This window comes from Astyanax mexicanus, chromosome 12 (genome assembly GCF_023375975.1).
Source record: "Astyanax mexicanus isolate ESR-SI-001 chromosome 12, AstMex3_surface, whole genome shotgun sequence".
Classification (NCBI taxonomy): Eukaryota; Metazoa; Chordata; class Actinopteri; order Characiformes; family Acestrorhamphidae; genus Astyanax; species Astyanax mexicanus.
The window spans coordinates 15,847,163-15,868,974 of record NC_064419.1 but is presented as its reverse complement, the minus strand read 5'-3'; the positions used below and the strand labels follow the sequence as shown (position 1 = coordinate 15,868,974).

Below are 21,812 nucleotides of genomic sequence, written 5' to 3'. Positions count from 1 at the left end.
GGTTAGAGAGGACAGAGCTTTTAAATGTGTGTTTTGTACATATTCAGATACTTACAAAGCTACAACTGAACAAAGATATTTGAATACAAATAAAACCATACTGTAATAACCCTTACATTCTATTATGTTACATTTAAAAATCCATTATTACAGTATTACAAATTAGAGTAAATACTGTTTCATTAGTTTATTGATTGACAGCCCTAGTTATACAGAAGCTACATTTTATTAAAAATATATATATAATAAAAAATGTCTGGTTATTGAGGTTATTGTTATAGTTATAGAGTTAGGCTATAAATATTATTATAAATAAGTGGTCACACGTAATAATATTTTGGTATGATGTGTACTAAAGCAGAAAACGCTGAGTCAGATATAAAAGAACAAAAAAAAAATGAATCTGATTCAGTCCTGAACCAAATCCAGCCTCAATTGTATGTGTAAAATTGCTTGCCATGCTTAGGTGCCCAAACATTTGGAAATATAATCACACATTACACATTACAGTATACGGTACACTGTAAACTGCACATAGGACATGCACCCATCAAGCTTAACAGTATGACCACCTGCTGGACCCACCCCCAAATAATAACAATAGCATTGAAGAACAGGGTGAAAGAGGGAGGTACAGGACTACAGTCTGTAATTATAGAATAGATCAATGGAGCTAAAGAAACAGAAAAAGGGTGTAGAAACAAGCAGGTGGTTATAATGTTGTGCTTGAACAGTGTATACACAACTCCGCATACTGTGTGTGTATGTGTGTGTGTGTGTGCTTGTATAGCTGCACTTTCTGTGCTCTCTCAGACCTGAGGGTTTTCTGGGCTTCACCGTGCTGCTCTCTTCTGGTGTGGCTGCTTCTGTCTCCTGTGTCTCCAGATACTGTTTCCTGTTTTTGGAATGAAGAAATCAGATCAATAACAAAAAGAGGTCACTAACAAAACTTTATCAATCTTATATTTGATTTAATCTAATTATATACTATATTCTACTGTGCAATAAAGCACTTTATATATTATTATGCTCTAGTGCAGTATCTCAAATCACCAGTGTAGCATCACTCAAGTGAAATATCCCTGCTCACCATGCTCACATTAATCTTAGGTTTCTAAATTCATATTTTCATTCATTTTTATATTCTCTTGTATTATACATGTATTGTTTGTATAGTCCCTGACACTGCTGTACTGTGCTGCTGTAACATTGTAAATTTCCCTGTTGTGGTAATAATAAAGGATTATCGTATGTTATCTTATATATGAATTATCATGTATAATCATGTATTCAGCCAATCTGCTCTTATTGGTTTATCAAGTCATCTTGAAAAAATCAGATCAGCCTGAGCTTTAAAACAGAGGTCTCCATCCAAAACTCATCCAGAACTGAACTCCAGTACAGACATCTAGTGGTCAACTGAAGCATTGCAACAGTGCAACAACAACAGTTTGTACACACTTTCTCATTTAATGTTTTTATTTATTACTTAATTACTTAATTTATTTTCTACATTGTGGATTAATATCAAATACATGAAAACTATTAAGGAACACATATGGCATTATGTAGTAAACAGTAAAAAAGTGTTTGTGCTCCACGTTAATCCCCTGATCTAAACCTGATGAACTAAGATGCTGATTTGAGGTGATTTAATTGGGATGAGCTGGAGCTTCACAGCGTAAAGGAAAAGCAGCAACTATTGTTCAGCACCTCCAGAAACTCCTTCCTTCAAGACGCTGAAAAAAACTATTCCAGGTGACTCTCCCTCATGAAGACACTGAGATTAAAATACCAAGAGTGTGCAGATCTGTCCTCAAAGCTAAATGTATTTCGGTATAGCTAGTAATATTACATTTACAGTGTAAAACCTTTGACTGCTACTGTATAAAGTCAAACATGTGACAAACAAAAAACCCTGAACGTTTACTGATGTTATGTTTGTAGTTAAACTTTAGAATTAAGGTATGAAAATGATACACAAATATAGTAGTAGTCTTTAATAATATTAGCACATTTTGGTATAGATGTGTACAGAAAAGCAGAAAACACTGGGTCAAAAAATACAGAGAGAAAAAAGAACTGATGACTTTTGACATGTTTACTGCTTATCATGCTAAATCCTTTTATCTCCTGACATATTGTGGATCACAATGACAGACACACACCTGAGTTTTTCTCTGCCCTGCAGCAGTTCTTTATAAATAGTCTGAGCCTCAGCGTCCGGGTCTAACGGATCACTCCAGTCTCCCAGAGTCACGGCAGAGTGAGTACGACTGCAGCCCAGTGCTGAGAGAGAGAGAGAGAAAGTTTACATTGAATGCGGGTCAGAATGTAACAGCTGGATGATACAATATCTGATATAATATATAAAGTACTTATGTTAAGTATTATAATTCATTTACATTTAGATAACAGCATGTCTCACAGCTCTAGTGCTAATTGATAAGGTATAAGCTTTCACTACTTGTTAGCTACAATGGGAAATCCAGGAAATCCATAAAATCAGAGTGAAACTAAACGGGACTGACCCACCGTTCAGGCCAGCGTTCACTCTAGTTCAGTTTAGCATTAATTTATTCAGCATTTACTTAGAGTATTACGAGTGTGGACTGTGTTGTTGGTGAGTAGTTTAATTTAGAATAAGCACAATGTGTGATTGAGTGAGGAACATGATGCCTTTTCTCTCTTCCAGAATGAAGCTCAGTTAGCGTTATTATTTTACTGTGTTTTTCAGAGATGTGCTGATCATAAAGATCATAAAGCTCTGCTGTGTAAAAACTGCTCCTCTGTCTGAATGCAGCTGCTGTAGCTGAACTACTGTAATCAGTGCTGTGGAAGGATCACACACGGAGCTCTGTGCAGCAGTAAGCAGCTGAAGCGCTGCAAGAAGCATGCAAGATAACACATGAGTATAAAGTATTAACCTATGGTGTGACGCCACGTTCCCTACACACGCTAGCCTTTAGTTTATGCTGGAGCAATGTCCGCACACATTAGCTGTGCTGCTGTTAGCTGTACTGAAGCTCAGTAAAGATGATTAAGTGAGCACCCAGTTAAACAGCACAGGAGGAAATACCATAATGCTGCTATTCAGAGACTGACGTGAAAGAGACTGACGCAGACACTGTAAAAAAAGTGTATTCAGAAGAATACACACATGCACACACACACACACACACACCTGTGCGGTCTGTCTGTAAGCAGCAGGTCCATTTGTTTCCGCGGTGGGCTCCCGGGTGGAAGGAGGGCAGCATGTGCTCGTTGTAGATGCTGGCCTTCCGTATAGCTGACAGCCACTGATTAAGCTCATTCACATTCTGCCACAAGCAGGAAACACAATGTTAACTGATATGATACTAATAATAGCTCATAAGTATAATGAGCTTACTGTTATGGAATAAATGATATAATAGTGAAGAAGTGAATTACATATACAGAGGCCATATATGGGTTTATTGTAAACACAATACAGCTGTGTGTGTGTGTTCATTTCAGTGCATGTATATATATATATATATATATATATATGTGTATGTGTGTTTGTGTATATGTGTGCAGTGTTTGTTATTTATAGTACTGCACCTTGCACTGCAGGTATGTGATGTGCAGTTTGCTCTCTGGGTCTTGGGTTATAACCTGCATGACGTTCTGGAGCTGAAAGGCATTTTCATCTACTCTCTCCACTGCACAAACACACCGAACCGGAATAGAGGAGCGTGCCTATAGAATCAAACACACACACCCTGTACAATGGACACTTACAAGGACACGCACAACACTCCAGAAACCTGTTAATCTTCATCAAAGTCAGACGTGTAAATAGTTCGTCTCGTCTTGTCTGTAACCCTGCCCCCTTGATTCCTTCCCCAGGTGTTCCTCATCCTTGGAGTGTTCCTTGTGGAGTCTTTCTTTTACCGGTGTTCTCCATGGCTAGTTAGTGTGTTTGTATTTTTGTATCCATAGTATATTCTTGTATCTTTGTGTGCGTTGTTTTATTTATGTATTTGTGTACTCCTAGCCAGGTTTGTGTTTTCCTGCTCCTAGTCTGGCCTCAGTTCTTCTGTTTCTTGTTTTGTTCTTAGTTTTGTTTAATCAATCTTGTTTTCTTTAAGTCTGGTCTTTGCAATGTACTTTCTTTTGTCTTGTTTATTATTTTTTTTTGTGTGTTTTTTTTGTATTCATCTTGTTTGCTTAATTAAATTAATATTATCTGCGTTTACATCTGTTCCTCTCTTCACCAAGCTTCATAGCTCTCTCTCTGTCTCTCTCTCTCTCCCATCAGCTACTGATCTCTTACTGCCTCCCTCTCTTCCCTATACTCTCCTCTCACTTCCTCTGTCTTCAGACATCAAAAGGCCCAAAATGCTAATCAGCCCCTTTACTAAATGTGTTCTCATTCATAAAGCAAACACACCAAATCATCAGGACCACCCGATGCTGGGTAGAGCAGAATGGTGAGTGGAGCAAAAATAGAGCAACGTGATGTTTTAAAATGTTCCCTCTGAATATTCACAAAGGTGCACAAGCCGCAATTGACCGGTGCACTATAGGTCACTAAAATAGGGCCCGAGTTCTTTTGAGTCTCTGTGTAAAATTAGTCATTTTTTGCATGGGCAACCCTATGCCTCTATCACAAGCCTACTGGGATCATCAGCTAAAAGTGCAGCATTTTGGAATACTGGTGGAAGGATAATAATGGAAATTATTTTTGGAAAGAATTTAAGAATAATTAGATGCCACAATACTTTTACTCATATAGTGTTTGTTATATATTGTATGCAAAGATACATATGAAAAGCGTATGTGTGTGTGTGTGTGTGCGTGCTCGTGTCCCACCTGCCAGTCAGGAGTTTTGGCGTAGGACAGCGTCTCTGAGCTGAGCCAAAAATAGCGTTTCTTAAAGGCGAAGCGTTTGAGGAGTTGTGGTCCTTCAGCTTTGTGTTTCTGAAGAAAACCCTCTTTCACTGTTACTGACGGCAAATACACGGCACGCTGAGGAACATCACACCCTGCAGAGAGAGAGAGAAAGAAAGAGAGAGAGAGAAAGAGAGAGAGAGAGAGAGAGAGAAACAGGGAAATGCAATGTTATATTTTGTATTTGAGTTCATTGTTATTAATATCATTATTCTTTGTATGTCATTAATTTTTTGCTAAAGATAAATGTGTGTGGTTTTCCAGCATGAACAAGAATTAATATGCACTGCTGCTAAATAGACACTAGGTGGGGCTGTGGTCATGCCTGACAGGCCACAGAAGAGAATTACATTTTCTTACTTAAAATGCCTTTATTTTCCTTTTCTTGTCTATAGTTCAGGATGGTGCCATCTTATAATATGGGCACACACACACACACACACACACACACACACACACACACACATAAACACACACACATAAACACACACACATAAACACACACACATAAACACACACACATAAACACACACACACACACACACACACACACACACACACACACACACACACAAACACAGACATGTAAACACACCAGCACAAGTGCAAGAGAACTCATTAAGCATGCACCAGTGAACACAGTGCTGATGTAAGATATTCACCAGTGTAGTCATTAAATATTTAAACTGTATTTAGAATAATGTCTCTTACACTGCCTGACGGCAGATATGGGTTACCAGTCAAAAGTTTGGACACACCCCTTCTCATCTCTTTTTATGATTTTTTTGTACATGTAAATTTAATATTGAAGACTTTAAAGCTAAACAGGGAATTATTAAGTAAACAAAAAGTAGCCTCATTTATCTTTGAGGACAGATCTGCACACTCTTGGTATTTTAATCTGTGTCTTCATGAGGGAGAGTCACCTGGAATAGTTTTCTCAGCATCTTGAAGGAGTTTCTGGAGGTGCTGAACAATAGTTGCTGCTCATCCCAATTAAATCACCTCAAATCACCAACTCAGTTCATCAGGTTTAGATCAGGAGATTGTGGAGGATTAACACTTTTCTTTTTTTACTGTTTACTATGTAATTCCATATGTGTCACTTAATTGTGTTCATGTCTTTAATATTAATTTACAATGTATACAATAAATTAAATAAAGAATGGAGTACCATATTATTCGCACTATAAGGCACTTAAAATCTTTTAATTTTCCCAAAAATTGTCAGTGCGCCTTTTAATCTGGTGCACATTATGTATGAATTTTACCAGCCATGTTATAAGGAGCAGTAAAGCTTATCCGCTTAATGTACAGAGTTATACAGGAGTTTCAGTTAAGTTCTCCAGCAGTATTAGCATTTAGCTGCTAACTGTGCTAAGCACTAGCTCTTTGGCCATCCAGAGGGGAGTATTATCTGCCTGTACCCTGCTGCTGACACTGGACAGCTCTGCTGGAGCAGCATTAGCCGCTAACCACAGTGCTAGCTCTTTTGCCGTTCTGAGGTGAGCATATCAGAGTGTAGTCTGCTTCAGCTGTAATTAAAATCTGGAAATCTAAGCTTACTGTAAATAAACAAAAGTGCTTTATTCACCTGAATAAACAGTTTTCAGGAGAGAAATCTGAGTAGATTTACATCCAGCACTCGTTTGATTTGTCTAACTTGTCTGAAATGTTTTCGTTTTTTTTTTTTTGTTAAGAATTACAGTTTTGTTTACCTAGCTTAGCACAGCTTTACAGGTCGCCACCCAGTGGCAAAACCTGATTAATTTAGAAGATAAACATGGCAACACCCCTGTTCCTTACTAGTTATTAGTTACTAGTGTCGCAAATTTGCATGAATTTGTTACAGTGTAGCTATGGCAACTCACCACTGTCGTGATCCACATCTATCAGCTTATCCAAAAAGTCCTTGATGGATGCCACACTGCAGAGGATGAGCGGGTGGAGAGGTGCCATCCACTGCTCCTTACCATGTCCCAACTGCAACCCAAGATTCCCCACACTCTGCAGAGCCTGAGATAAAACATACAGAGAGAGACTATCAGCACCACGGACAGCTCTTATCTTTAGCACACAAAACACATCTCCTTCCAGAGGAGAGACAATCCTATTTTAGTTATGTTTGTGTAATCCCCCTGTATTTGGGACAGATTTTTTTGGGATTTGGCACTTTGTGTTAATGCCAAGTGTGAAAGATGGCCAAAATTAGCAGCTTACTTTAGAAGAGAAACAGTAAAATGTTAAGTTTTGTTGTATATCATTTTAACAATTCAAAAAGCATTCAATTTACACAGCACTAAAACCACATCTTAGCTTAGCGAAGCTTTGTTACAAGTATTATCCCTTGAACGTTGTCACACTTTGTCACCTTACGACCACAAACTTAAATATAGTGTATTAAGATGTTAAGTGATCGACTAACACAAAGTAGCATGTAATTGTGAAGTGGAACTAAAATAATACATGATGCTGCCACCACCATGTTTCACAGTGGTAATGGTGGGTTTAGGATGATGAGCTGTGTTATTTTTTACCGCTTTGCATTTAGGAGGTTTGGCATTTAGGAGGCTTGGCCTCATCTGATTGCAGCATCTTCTTTCACACGTTTGCTGTGTCTTTACATGGCTTGTGGTAAACTGCAAACTGCACTTCTTATGTCTTTCTTTCAACAATGGTTTTCTTCCTGCCACTATTGCATAAAGTCCAGACTATAGTTGTCCTGTGGGCACACTGTAAAACATTACAGCCACATTAAGTTATGTGAACTTATTTGTTCTTTTCAATTCCAATTGCCATGACAAGTTTAGTATATTGAACTCAAGTTCCTTCGTTTTACATAAAAATAACTTAAAATAACTTTTTGTCTTAACTTCCTGTGAGTTATTCAAATTTACCCAAGTTTATTCAACTTACGTTTTTAAGTTATTGGTTAAAAAAAATGAAAGTGTGAAGATTTGAAAATGCAGAGAGGTAGAGTGATAGGCAGCAAGTTAGAAAAGACTGGAGTACTTTTTACAACTTTAAAACCGTGGGCACATTGGGCTAAACACTTTTTAACCGACGCATAGCAGTTAATAATAACAAGGAGCAAAAAACTAAAGGGGATTACTTTCAGCTGCGTGAGTCACCAACACTCCAAAAAGTAATTCTGTGTTTAGTCAGAAGAACTAATGTTATTAAGTTGAGTGAACTCACCGGCCAGAACAACTCAATTGTTTTCAATCGGAAAACTTAAAAATGTTTGTTGAGCCAATGAAAAAATGTGATTTCAACCAACTTTTAGCTCTTTCTACAGTGTTGGTTCATGCAGCTTTCCTATTGGTTCCTGGTACCATATATCTGCATATTGGGTGTAGCCGCTCCCTTACTTACCATCTTTGTGTTGTCTGTTGCCCAAAGCTACCTTATTCTGGGCGTGCACTAATTATAATATATATATGACTTGGTAGGTTTGCAATTTGACTGAACAGGGATGCTACTAGGGATGCTCAAAGCTTGGAATATGCTTTTATAACATAATCCTGCTTTGAACTTAAAACGTAATTTTTTTTAAAGTAAAATTAATTTTTCTACTCTATTTTCTAATCTATTTTCTATTTTCTAATCTATTTTTAAGTTTTTCAAGGTTTTAACTTCTATTCTCTATATCTCTATTCACCCCCAGAACTCACTCGTGGGCTCCCTCTGTTCAACAGTCATTTCCTGATATAAGAGAAAGTAGTCAGACTCTCAATTAACAGCTCTGGTCATGCAGGAAATGTATTTTGGACTCTCTTGGACTTTGTTTCTCTCTTTCTACGTGATTCCCAGTCACAGACTGGGTCAGATATTAAGCATTCAAGATTTTTGCTACTGGTTGGTAACTACTCAGGGATGTGCCAGCAACTGTCTGTGAGCCAAGCCAAGTTAAGCTTTAAATTCAAAACTGTGCACTGTTTGTGTTAGTGCTAGCCAGTCCCTGATTCTGTTCTCAAAAAAGAGGCTATATATTATACTACCATGTGAAACGCAGGAATACCTTGGCGAGCAACAACAGAGTTCGGCTGGTACGTGTGTCTGCATGGTGGTCCCTCAGGTGGAACAGTTTGGGTGTCAGAATGGCAGGTGCAAAGAAACGGAGGAAAAAAAAGCCACTGATCGCCAAATATTTTACATCCTGCAGGAAAAGAGAGACAGGGTAGTCAAGGGAGAAATGGCTGGGACTGGAGAATGGATGTAAAAATCATCATATTTTTAACACAATAAGGCGCACTATTTTCATACATAAAGCCCACTGGATTATAAGGCACATTATGCTAGTAATGAACAGGGGTGTCGCCATGTTTCCTTTCTAATTCTAAGCTTTACCTGCTGGAGTAAGTAAACAAAACTGTAATAAAAAAAAAACAGGCGCTGGATGTTAATCTACACAGATTTCTCTCCTGAAAACTATTTATTTGGGTGACTAAAGCGCTTCCATTTATTTACAGTTAATTTAGCTTTCCAGATTTTCATTAAGGCTGGGGGCAGCAGCATTAGCATTAGCAACTAACCGCCTGCACTAGCTGCAGGCTAATACTGCTAATACTGCTCCAGACTTGGTGTTGGAGAACTAAACTAAAACTCCTGTATAACTCTGTACTTCAGTGGAGTGTCTTTACTGCTTCTTACAACCTGACTGGTAGAATTCATACATAAGGCGCACAGGATTATAGGCGCACTGATGATTTTTGGAAAAATTAAAGGGTTTTAATTGCACCATATAGTGTGAAAAATACAGTATGATGGGGGGGGGGGGTGGATGGAAGAAGTGGAGGCTCTGGTGGATTTGTGGTCAAGGTCTGGATGAAATACATCCTATAAATGAGAAGCAGCTGTTTCTTTCTCCATCTTTTCATCATCATAAATCTCACATGCAGGACAAGGTAACAGCAGAACAGCTGGAAATACTGGAGTACTACCCCTCAGTTAGACAGGTAGTGTAATAAGAGCACAGCTGCAGTAAACACACGCCTGACTGCCTACCTCATTTTCCGGCTCAGGGAACTGCTCCTCCACTCGTTTATGGAGCTGCTTGAAGACGACTCTCATGGCAGGAGGACACTGGGAAACTGAGTTGACGATGGCCTCCATTATGCTGTTTAAATACATCTGTAACATACCTAAACTGCTCTCTCTCACTTCTGCCTCAGATACTGAACCCTTGAAGGAGATACGCCTGGAGAGACAGAAAGTGCGATATTGAATTATCATCATATTAAATATTACAAGATTATAAAGATATACACTAAATTTCTAAAAGCATTCACACACATACGAACTTGAGTGGCCCACCCTCTGCAACTATAACAGATTTAGCTTTTCTGTGAAGGCCTCTGAAATGTCTCTGGTGCAGGCCAGATTCTTTCACACCAACCTTGCTCATCCATGTCTTTAAGGGCAAACGCAAACTACACAAACATTTATTAACAAAAATGAACACAAAATAAACATGGAATAAACTTAACAAGGAAACCAGGACTGAGCATAACAGAAAAACATGAGGACCACTAACAGACGTAAAAACGTACAAGGATCGACACGAGAGAAGGGAACACGGACTTTAAATAGTGGTGGACACACACGGGAAACAGGAAACACCTGGGACTAAGGGACAGAGCTACAAAATGAACACAGGTGAGTGGAAAACTACTAAGACAGGAGACACAGAGGAGCACAGGTCACGTGGGGATATAACAGACATGATACAGTGCCAGAAAAGGTAAATAAACACAGAAACATGAGAATAGACAGGGACCATGTGACAGAACCCCCTCCTTAACGCGCAACCCCTGGGGCGCGAAAAAAACAAACCCCCAGGAGCCGGTCAGGAGAGGGTAGAAACAAACAAAAAAAAAAAGACAAGACTAAGACAGAGAACACCAGTGAGGAGGCTGAGCAGGGAACGAGGATGGAAACATAAACTGAGACTTGGGCAGAGGAAAAAACTGGGACACAGACTGGACAGGAGATGGAGACTGGACAGGGAATGCAGACTGGACAACGGGCACAAATGGAGATTGAGATGGAACAGAGAACGGGGACTGAACAGGAGACGGAACAGAGAACGGAGACTGGAGCGAGGACTGGACAGGTGACGGGACAAACGACTGGACACTAGGCTAGACACTGGGCACAAAAGGAGACTGGACAGGAGACGGAGACTGGACAGGTGAAGTGACAAAAGACTGGAAATGGGGACTGGACATTACTGGGCAAGGGGACCGGGATGAAAACATTAATTGGGACAGAAACAAACACGGTGACAGGAACGGGAACAGAGACAGAAACGGGTACAGGGACATAAACAGAGATAGGAATTAGGACAGGGAGAGAGAGTGCTACAAAAAACACGAGAGTGCCCCGGACCAGCTAAACTTTGTGGGGTTAGCCTGGGCACATTACTGGGGGCAAAGTCAGGAGGCCTCGGGGCAGGCCTAGAAACACGGGGCCTGGGGCCAAACATCGTTCTGGGAGCAGGCACAGGGGCAGCGGGAGCTGCTGGTGCTGGAGCAGCGTGTGCTGCTGGTGCTGCAGTATATGCAGGTTCCAGGGCCGTGGGAGCAGCATATGCAGGTTCAGGGGTGGCAGGAGTTGAGGAGCGCGGATGAGCCACGGGAGTCACGGAGCATGGCGTCTCAGCCGCGGGCATCACAGAGCTTGGCGTTTCAGCCGCGAGAGTCACAGGGCTCTCCAGAGTCACGGAGCGCGGCGTCTCGGCCGCGAGAGTCACGGAGCGCGGCGTCTCGGCCGCGGGCTTCACGGAGCGCGGTGTCTCGGCCGCGGCCTTCACGGAGTGCGGTGTTTTGACCGCGGGCTTCACGGAGCGCTCCGTCTCGACCGCGGGCTTCACGGAGCGCGGTGTCTCGGCCGCGGCCTTCACGGAGCGCGGTGTCTTGGCCGCGGCCTTCACGGAGCGCGGCGTCTCAACCGCGGGCTTCACGGAGCGCGGCGTCTCGGCCGCGAGAGTCCAGGAGCACGGCGTCTCGGCCGCGGGCTTCACGGAGCGTGGCGTCTCGGCCGCGAGAGTCCAGGAGCACGGCGTTTCGACCGCGAGAGTCACGGAGCGCGTGCATCATGGGAGTCGGGATGGCCTTGGGAGCTGTGCGGCCGAGAGCCGGGTAGAGTACAGCCCCTGGGGGACACGGCAATGGAGTACGGGCTGGTGCGGGGTAGAGCTCCTCCTCCTCCTCGCTACTGGGTGCACATACCACGGTAGTCCCACGGGCTGCGCGTCACCTGCCTCGGGTACTCATGGCTACTGCCTAACACGGGAAGAGACCAGAGGCTCACCGCACCAACCCGTAACGCCCCCCCAAGAAAATCCTCCCCCATGAAGGGTACTTCTTCCGGCAGGCGGGACCCTTTAGAGCGCTTACCCCGAGGCTTCCTCCGGCTTCGGTGCCTCGGGGTCTCCTGAGCCACGGTGCCTAAGGGGGCACGGGGATGGCCATCCTGGACCCGAGCCAAGGGTTTGCTGCGTCCATTATAGGTCGATCCTTCTGTCAGGTTGAGCAGCAGCAGGGAGGACGTGAGGCGGACGTAAACGCAGGTACATTTATTTATAAATAAACAAACAAACAAAAACTAAACTCAAAACAAGATACATTTAGAGACAGGACTACTGTAATAGACATAGAATAAAGTATAAAACAGAAAACAAAGAAACAGCAACCTGCCGGCGTGAAACACACACACAAGACCAGACAACCACATGCTCAAACACACAGGCTTAAATACACACAAGGGGAATGGGAAACACCTGTGAACACTGATGAAGGGGCGGAGCTACAAATAGAAACAGGTGGGAGCACTAAAGACATGGGCGGAGACAAGCGGAGAACCATGTGCTCTGAGCACATGGCTTTGAATACAAACAAAGGAAGGGAAGAACATGGAGGCTGACAAGGGACAAGACAAGGATGTGACAATTTGTGATTAAAGGTAGTTCCACAAATGTTGTTTTAAGAGACTATAAGATGGGCTTATTCAAATAAGCAGATTACATTATATTATATTATATTACATTATAGATGTGCCCCCCCCCCCAATATCAAACCTGCTCCTACGCCCACACTAGATGCGTGAACTTACGTTTAGAGAATGTTACAAATAAAAGTCAAATTTTATTCAACATGTGCGTGTATTTTTTTTACAATGAAGTGTTCCACGTGCGCTAAAATGTGCCCTTTTTCCCCTCTGAGCACTTGCCCCCCAAAATGTCTGTGCACGCCACTGAAGATAATATTAGCGTAGCATCCTAACACAATACCACACTGCAATTCACTGGGTGAGCCTTTGGCTATATATTATATTTTAATATCAGGCAGAATAAGTTGAAAAGATCGATTGACTTTAGATTTTTAGGGTCATTTTTGGAACACTACTAAGATACAGAATAGAACAAAGATGCAAACTTAACTGTGTCTCATTTCTTTACTCAGCAGCACAGCCTGTGTAAGGAGACTCCAGAGGTTTCAACATGCCAAAGTACTGAGACTTTTGTTGCTAGGCAACTGTTCCTCCCGACATATTTTTATTTTTTTGTAATTATAGTTTATATCTATTCCAGAGTTATGCCTGCATTAAAAACAAGCTAGGTTATGATACAGCTAGTGTGTGTGTGTTAGAAGGAGTGTGTGTGTGTGTGTGCTTGTATTGCTTTACTTGTAAGGGCCAGATATATGATGCTCTGATGCTTTAAAAAAATATAACATTTTTTAATTCGACAAACTAATTGGGTGGAATGGTTTAGTTTTACTTCAGATCAGGGTAACGGTTGTGGTTCAGGCTAGGCTAGGCTAGGCTAGTGTAAAGTTAGGTTTTGTCAATGTATGGCAAGACAAATGTGTATGTGTGAATTCTTTACCTGCAGCGGTTGAGGTCTATCTTGCAGGGGTCGAGCTCAATATATTTCTTCTCCTCAAAGATCCGGTTAATTATGGGCTTCAAGACCTCATGCAGATATATCATTCCAACAGCCTAGCAATAAAATACAACAATTACACACAGGCACACACACACAACAATCATTTTTTTATTGCATACTTTACAGAATTCGCGATACCAATAAGCATAGTATAAAAAGTGAATACACACCTTCATAAACTGCTCCATGGCTTTGGAGGCCAGGGAATTGGAGCGGAATAGTGTATTAGGATCCGCTATCCAGAACAGAGCACACAGAGAAAAGGGGGAGTACTGAAATTATTGAATGTGCCACTTGAAGTTGAATTTTATAACATTTACGTATGCACATACAACAGTTATGCCTTGATTGAAGATTTAAAAATCACAACTAACTTAAAGTCTGAATGAAGTAAGTGAAATTCTAACTACATTCAGGTTCTTAGTAAAAGCACATGATTAGCATTGTCAGTAGCCTTGAAAATACTAATTTTCCATGGAGTATTCAATGTTTAAATCATTGCTAAAAGAAAATGTATGAATAAACTTGACCTAAATATCTATTACTAACAGCTATATGCTCAGTAGTAAGCAGTATCAGTCTACAGCTGCCATAACCACTCGTAGCAGTGTACAATTAATAAATAATAAATTAAATATATATAATTTCATGAACTTAATATGACAGAACATCCTATTATAACACAGCCCCCTGAAGGTAGGGCTAGTTTACCATACAATAACGCCTCCCAAAATAAACAATCAGTGCAGTCTATGCATGTTCTCAGTACTAAACCTGCTAAACTGCTTGTTAATCTGCTAAAACTTATAAAATGTAGAAATTAAATATGTTATGCTGATGTTTATGTAATACTACTAAACCAGTTTGGCTGTGTTGAGCTTCCAGAGATGGAAGATATCATGAAGTATCGTAGAAAATTGTTTTAATATATATAGAGTATTACAGCAATATTACAGTATCATTACATCCTTGTTATAGTGAGATGCCCTGTGATTCCCACACCTATGCTCAGTGTTATAATATCACTGACAGTTAGCTGTGGAATATCATGTGGAATTATCATGACACTTTTTGAGCACATGGCCGTGTTTTGTGATTGTCCTGTCTCCGCCCTAGCCCCACTGTCTTGTTTGTTACCCCACCCCCTTGTTACTGGTGCCAGGTGTTTCTCACCCTCATCGTGTAAATAAGCCTTTTTGTTTCAGGGTTCCTCGTCAGGTCTTTTGTTTGCCTCGTGTGCTCCATATCTGGTTTGTGTATTTGTATTTTTTTGTGTCCATAGTATTTTTTTTGTAAATTCTTTGTTTACTTTGTGTACATCCAGTCAGGTTTGTGTTTCCTTGTTCCTTGTCTGGCCTCAGTTCTTAGTTTTCTTTTTCCTAGTTTTGTTATATCCAGTTAAATCTAGTCTTGTTGTTTTAGTCTTGTCTTTGTAATTTAGTTTGCTTTGTGTTGTTCAATTGTTTTTTTTTTAATGTTCCTCTACCTGTGTTCTACCTGTGTACTTGTTTCTTTAATACATTATTTATCTGCATTTACATCCACCATCTCATCCCTCCTCCAATGTGACAATCACTGTACCACGCTGGAGTTCACTGAGCTCCTGAGAGTGACACATTCTTTCACTATTGTTTATCGAAGCAGTCTGCATGACTAGCTGCTTGCTTTTATACACCTGTGGCCATGGAATCTTAGGCAACCAGAGTTTTAAATTAACTTGCTACAACTCAGTGTGTTACAATTTATCACATTTACCTGTTGTTACCAAACATTTCAAACCAAAGTATACATTTGCCCCCTCTTAAATGTATAATAATTGATATTAAATCAGAATTGTATCTTACTCTTATGTATAAATGAATTTGATTAACGTAATAATTAACTTTATATGCCACATTTAATTTATTAACTGTTTCTCTTTTTCTTGTTCTCCCCCTTTTTCTTTTCCATTCTCTCTCTTTCTCTCTCTCATCCCTTTCTCCCAAGCGGTTACTCTGATCTTATGATTAACCCACCCCCTTTTACTCGCTTCCTGTGGGGTTGCTATGGAAACTTAGTCACTTTGTTTGTCAGCAGCTTGATGCTAACCCGACATAAAACATCAAGTGCAGAGAAAGAGTTTCACACACACACACACACACACACACACACACACACACACACACACAGTAGTGTGTAGTGTACAGTGAGGATTAGTGAGCAGGACGTGTGAGGTGGCTGTATGAGGAGAGTAATTGGAAGGCTGGGTGAGGATAAATATAGCAGGGCTGAGGTGATGATACGTCGCCCACACTCAGAGCAGCTTCTGCTGAAGGCAGCTAGTGATCAGATAAGTACCACAGACAGGCGCACAAAGTGAGACACTCAACTGACTTGTTTCAAATGTGCACCTACCTAATTACATCTGAATAAATTGCACTGATCAGAAATGAAGGGAACACAGTCATTAATGTCTAAACAACTGGCAACAAAAGTGAGTACACCCCTTAGTGAACATGTCCAAATTGTCCCAAAGTGTCAGTATTTTGTGTGATCACCATTATTTTCCAGCACTGCCCTAACTCTTGGTCATGGAGTTCACCAGAGCTTCACATGTTGCCACTGGATTCCTTTTCCATGCCTCTAGGATGACATCACAGAACTGGTGGATGTTAGGCTACGTTCACATTAAAAGCCACAGTGCTCAAATCAGATTTTTTGCTCAGATCGGATTAATAATTTGGCTTTCACATTTAAATATTTTTGTATCTGTGTGTAATGTGAACGAATCTGTCCCTGAAACGCCTCACATGCGCACATTGATAAGTGTATAAACCTCGCCGTCTTCAACACCAACAAAAAATTTCATATTTGAGAGATGACTCGTAGCTTTATAAAGGGAAATGGATGCATTAGCAGTTCATATGTGGAGCATCTTTTGCTTGAGTCTGAAGTACATGCTCAGGTTGAGGAGGTGAGAAAAGGCCAGGTGGTTTGCTTTTGCTGTTGTTTGTTCTGCACCAAGAGATGTGTGGGTACGAGAGAGAAGAACGTAGCGAAAAGAAGCATGAATTCTGATTTGACCATTCACATTCATGTTGCATGTCCATGGATCAGATACGTATCAAATTTAGGACTGATTTGAAAAATTCCAAATTTGGCACGTTTACACAGCCATGAAAAAAATCAGATTTGAGTCACGTTAGCCTGGTAATGTGAACCAAGCCACAGAGACCTTATCTTCATCTTTCTCAGAAAGCCAGTTCTCATATTTAAGTTGTGTTTGGGTTTGTGTTTCTAAAGGGAGGGGTTCATGCTCTGCTTCAGAATGTCCCAGTACATATTCAAAATCCAGCTCCCCAGTGCTGGCAGCACTCATACAGCCCCAGACCATGATGCTACCACCACCATGCTTAACTGTAGATTTAAATTACAGTTTCTGTTTTCATAGTACTTCTCACCAGTGCTGTACAGTGATGTGGGAGATACTGTACATAAAATCCCAGAGGTTCCTAAAATAGATTCAGGTCTGAGAAACATGAGGGCCAGTCAATAACATGAATACCTTCATTATCCAGGACCTGCCTCCACACTCTGACCACATTAGGACGGGCATCATCCTGCACCAGGATGAACCCAGGACCCACTGCACCAGTGTAAGTTCTGACAATGGCTCTGACGGCACTGGTCAAGTAAACATCCACAGATCTGTTGCTGTTAAAGCCGGTCTCTATCTTTTGGTAAGTCCAGAAGCAATGGTCCTCCCCATTCTCACCTGCTTTCCCAACCCCAAATAGGTAGATACTTTATGTACATTTGCCAAGAATAGTGGATTTTAATGGTGTAGAGAAAGGAATAAATTTTAGCTTTATCCAGCTTCTGCATGACTTCGTCTTTAAACTTAATGTCTAATCCACTGTTAATCTACACAGATTTCTTTTCTGAAAACTGTTTCTTAGGGTGAGTAATGCACTTCCGTTTATTTATAGCAAGCTTAGGTTTCCAGATTTCCACTAAGGCTGCATTAACATAAGCAGCTAACCACTTTGTGCGGTTAGCAGGTAATGCTAATGCTGCTCCAGCAGTGACAGCCGGGTTAGCAGCAGGCTACAGGTCGATAATACTCACCTCTAAACGCCAAAAGAGCTAGTCTGTCAACACAGTCTCAAAAGTATAGAGGAGATACCAGGATTTTTACATTTTCCCTAAAATCGTCAGTGTGCCTTATAATCTGTTGTGGTTTATGTATGAATTTTACCAGTCAGGTTGTAAGGAGCAGTAAAGCCACTCTGTTTCAAAGTTTCAGTTTAGTTCTCCAGTACCGAGACTCAAGACTGGAGCAGTATTAGCATTACCCGCTAACTGCATGAAGTGCTAGCTCTTTTGCCGTTCAGAGCCTGCTGCTAAGCCTATATTAGCATTAGCCACTTACAGGTTTGTTTACTTAGTTTAGCTTTACTCAACTTAGGTACCCCCTCACCATGACCACCCAGCAGAGAGACCTGCTGAGTCTCTCTGAGAAGGAAAACATTGTGACACCCCTGTTCTTTACTAGTGTCTCATAATGCACCTTATAATCCCGTGCGCCTTGTGTATGAAAATAAACCAGAAAATAAACGTATATACGTTTATACGTGCGCCTTATAATACGTTGTGTCTTATAGTGCAAAAAAACAGTACATATAATGAATCTACCTACACACAAACACACAATACATACTTGTGTGGTGAACTTCTCTGGTGTTGAGGTAGTCCAGGAATGGCACAACTAGGCCCTGGCCAAGATAGATCTTCACCAGCATCATGGCAACATCCTGTCGGCTGTCTACTGTGGTCACCTCCTCTAGCAGGGTCAGAGGTGTCGGGTCCTCCACCTGACAGACAGAGAGGGGAAAAGTGGCATAATTGGGGGCAGTGCAGTTTGAAGCCAAGGTCAAACTCCTGTGGTGATTAAATAGCTGTGATACAAATATACACTACCAGTCAAAAGTTTTAGAACACCCTTATTGTATAGTTGTGCAGGAGCAGTGCTGTATAACCCAGACAAGCCGAACATTTTTATTTTATCATCTTAGAAATGACTTTATTACTGGTATTTCCTGTCAGACCTCTAATATTTCTCTTCGCCGTTAAAACTGAGACTCATTTCAATGTTAAGCTGATGTGTACCGGCCAGGCCTCTTCCTGTACCAGTTTTCTCTGGTTTCCAGGAGTCTTTCTGAATGTGTAGGAAACAGTACTAATCACTCTCTGCAATAGTAATTTCTCTACAGAATTCTCTGTGTTTCTGTGTATTTTTAGTTATGATGAAAGTGTGAATGTGCTATGTGTTAAAGAAAGCGCAGTAATACTATCTGCTCCAGTACTGCTTTAGTACTAACAAAGGCCTTGTAAATATAATTTTTTTTAATTAATTGCCAAACCTCATTTTTTCCATTGCTACAGATCAGCTGTAAGCTGTTATCCAATGACTTGTTTGCTAAAACACCTGCTTACTTACTGCAACTTTTTTCACTAAATTTTATATTTCAGATTATTCACTAAATTTTATGTCTGAGGTTTAAATAAAAGACTCCTCCCACATCCTCTTTTTTATCATTTTATTTCTGATTTTTCCCCATTTTCTCACGATTTGGTTATCCAATTGTCCCACGCCTTTGTGCGTCCCCATTACCAGTGGCGTCTGCGAACCTAGGAGGATGTGGACGAGCACACGCCTCCTCCGACACGTGAAGTTAGTCACCCCTTTTTTCGAGCTGTTGCTGATGAATCATTGCCTGAGCAGCCAGCGCGCTCTGAGGAAAGCACAGCGGCTAGGTTCCGATACATCCGCTCACAGACGCCTCGTGCTGCCCAGCGCCACCTTTAAGCAAGGCCAATTTTGCTCCCCCTGAGCGCCGGCAGCTTGATGGCAAAGCTGCATGAGCTGGGGTTTGAACCAACATCCTCTTTAACCGTGGTCTGATCATCTGCAGAGGATGTGCTGTCCCAACATTTTCCTTATAAAAAATACATTTTACATGCTCTGGGATGTTTGTGCTGTGTTTGTGCAAAGCATCCATGCACACATTACGGTGCTAGATCTGAGATTTCATGCATCTTGGCATGCTTTCCACCAGTCTTTCACACTGCTTTTGGGTGACCTTATGCCACTCCTGGCACAAAAAATTCAAGCAGTTCAGCTTTGTTTGATGACTTTTGACCATCTATTGATTACATTTTCTTACATTTTAGTGGTTTTAATTTTGGAGTTATATTAAATGTATTTTACCTCAGCAGGTGAGATGACAGATTCCACCAGCAAATCTATGAGAGGCTGATAATACAGCGAGGGGAGAATTCTCTCCTCAGCCAAACGAACCTTCAGCCTCAGTGCTCCCAGCTTTCCCCTGAGAGAGAGAGCAAGAGAGTGAGAGAGAGAGAGCAAAAGAGTGAGAGAAAGAGAGCAAAAGAGTGAGAGAGAGAGAGAACAGAGAGAGAGTGGAACAATGGAACGAAGGAAGAAGGGTAAGTTCTGAATGCTGAAGAAACTAATGAGAGATTCCCAGAGGCATCATCATCATCACTCACACATCCACAAACACACTCACTGTGACTCATCTGCTAATGAATCTCCCACGCTCCCATGTCACACACACAAACACACACATACAAAAACACACACATGCACAAACATGCACATACACGAACACACACATACACAAACACCCGCACACACGCAGCCCTGTGTTTTTCTAACCCGGCATCGTCCTCTGTGTTTCCCAGCGGAAGCAGACGAAACCAACCCTGGATCAGAGGAGTTCTGTGCAGACAAGACATCGGGATCTCCACCTGCACAGGTACATTAAATAAAGACATTAAAAAAACCTAAAGAGTGAACTGTCAGTGAAGAGTTGTTCAGTGTTTTTCAGATGTGGGATGTTTATCAAATGTGGGATGTTTGTCATGTGGGAGACCCTGGGGACGTCTTACCTTGCCTAAAAAGTCATTTTTGCCCACCATGTCCCAGTCCCACACCTCCAGAATGACAGAGCCTGACTCACACTCGCCCGCTTCATCCAGACTCAGCTCCAGAGTCTCATCCCAGTGTGGGAAGCGGGTCTTTTTTATGATCTGAAACACACACACACATTATGTACCTTGCTTTTTTTATTTCTATAGGTTTGTCTCATGAAAAGATATAATAATATATTTGCAGAAATTTATGTGGTGTGCTCACTTTTTGGAGATACTGAATATGAATCCCATAAACGTATGTAGTGCATACATGTGCAGTGTGACCTAAATGACAGATGATGATAAATAGAATCCACCTGTGTGTAATCAAGTCTCCGTATAACTGTACCTGCTCTGTGATAGTCAGATATAACAGAGTTCTGTTTAAAGAGCAGAGAGCATTATGAAGACCAAGGAACACACCAGGCAGGTCTAAGATACTGTTGTGGAGAATTTAAAAAAGTTTAAACCTTTAGCTCAAACAAGAAGAAGACTGATCAGAGATGCAGCCAAGAGGCCCATGATCACTCTGGATGAACTGCAGAGATCTACAGCTAAAGTGAAAGAATCTGTTGACAGGACAACAATAAGTCATGCACTCCACAAATCTGGACTTTATGGAAGAGTGGCAAGAAGAAAGCCACTGTTTAAAGAAAGTCATAAGAAGTGCTGTTTGTACAGCAAACATGTGGAAGAAGGTGCTGTGGTCAGATCAGACCAGGTTGAACTTTTTGGCCTAAATACAAAGTGCTTTGTGTGGCTGCTCATCATCCTGAACACACCATCTCCAAAGTGAAACATGGTGGCGGCAGCATCATGGTTTGGGCCTGCTTTTCTTCAGCAGGGACAGATTTGGAAAGAAGGTTAAAATTGATGGGAAGATGGATGGAGTTCAATACAGGAGCATTCTGGAAGAAAGCCTGTTGAAGTCTGCAAAAGACCTGAGACTGGGACAGAGATTTATCTTCCA

The 21,812-nt window shown here is 41.2% G+C and overlaps 1 protein-coding gene across 2 annotated transcripts in view; it reads right to left on the bottom strand.

The window, feature by feature from the left end:
- The window catches only part of LOC103030699 (rasGAP-activating-like protein 1), a 71,613-nt gene that overhangs the window by 4,673 nt on the left and 45,128 nt on the right, over positions 1-21,812 (bottom strand). For both annotated transcript variants that reach the window (XR_007441421.1, XM_049485904.1), the window contains exons 7-20: positions 20,819-20,959; positions 20,586-20,677; positions 20,118-20,235; positions 18,567-18,720; positions 14,038-14,102; positions 13,808-13,920; positions 9,925-10,117; positions 8,939-9,076; positions 6,789-6,933; positions 4,840-5,012; positions 3,586-3,723; positions 3,185-3,320; positions 2,169-2,289; positions 816-895 (exon numbers count right to left, since the gene is read on the bottom strand). Coding sequence is in view for 1 of the 2 variants with exons in the window: in XM_049485904.1 (XP_049341861.1) it covers positions 816-895; positions 2,169-2,289; positions 3,185-3,320; positions 3,586-3,723; positions 4,840-5,012; positions 6,789-6,933; positions 8,939-9,076; positions 9,925-10,117; positions 13,808-13,920; positions 14,038-14,102; positions 18,567-18,720; positions 20,118-20,235; positions 20,586-20,677; positions 20,819-20,959 (1,807 nt within the window). In the remaining variant the exon portion in view is untranslated. The remainder of the gene's footprint in view (positions 1-815; positions 896-2,168; positions 2,290-3,184; positions 3,321-3,585; positions 3,724-4,839; positions 5,013-6,788; positions 6,934-8,938; positions 9,077-9,924; positions 10,118-13,807; positions 13,921-14,037; positions 14,103-18,566; positions 18,721-20,117; positions 20,236-20,585; positions 20,678-20,818; positions 20,960-21,812) is intronic.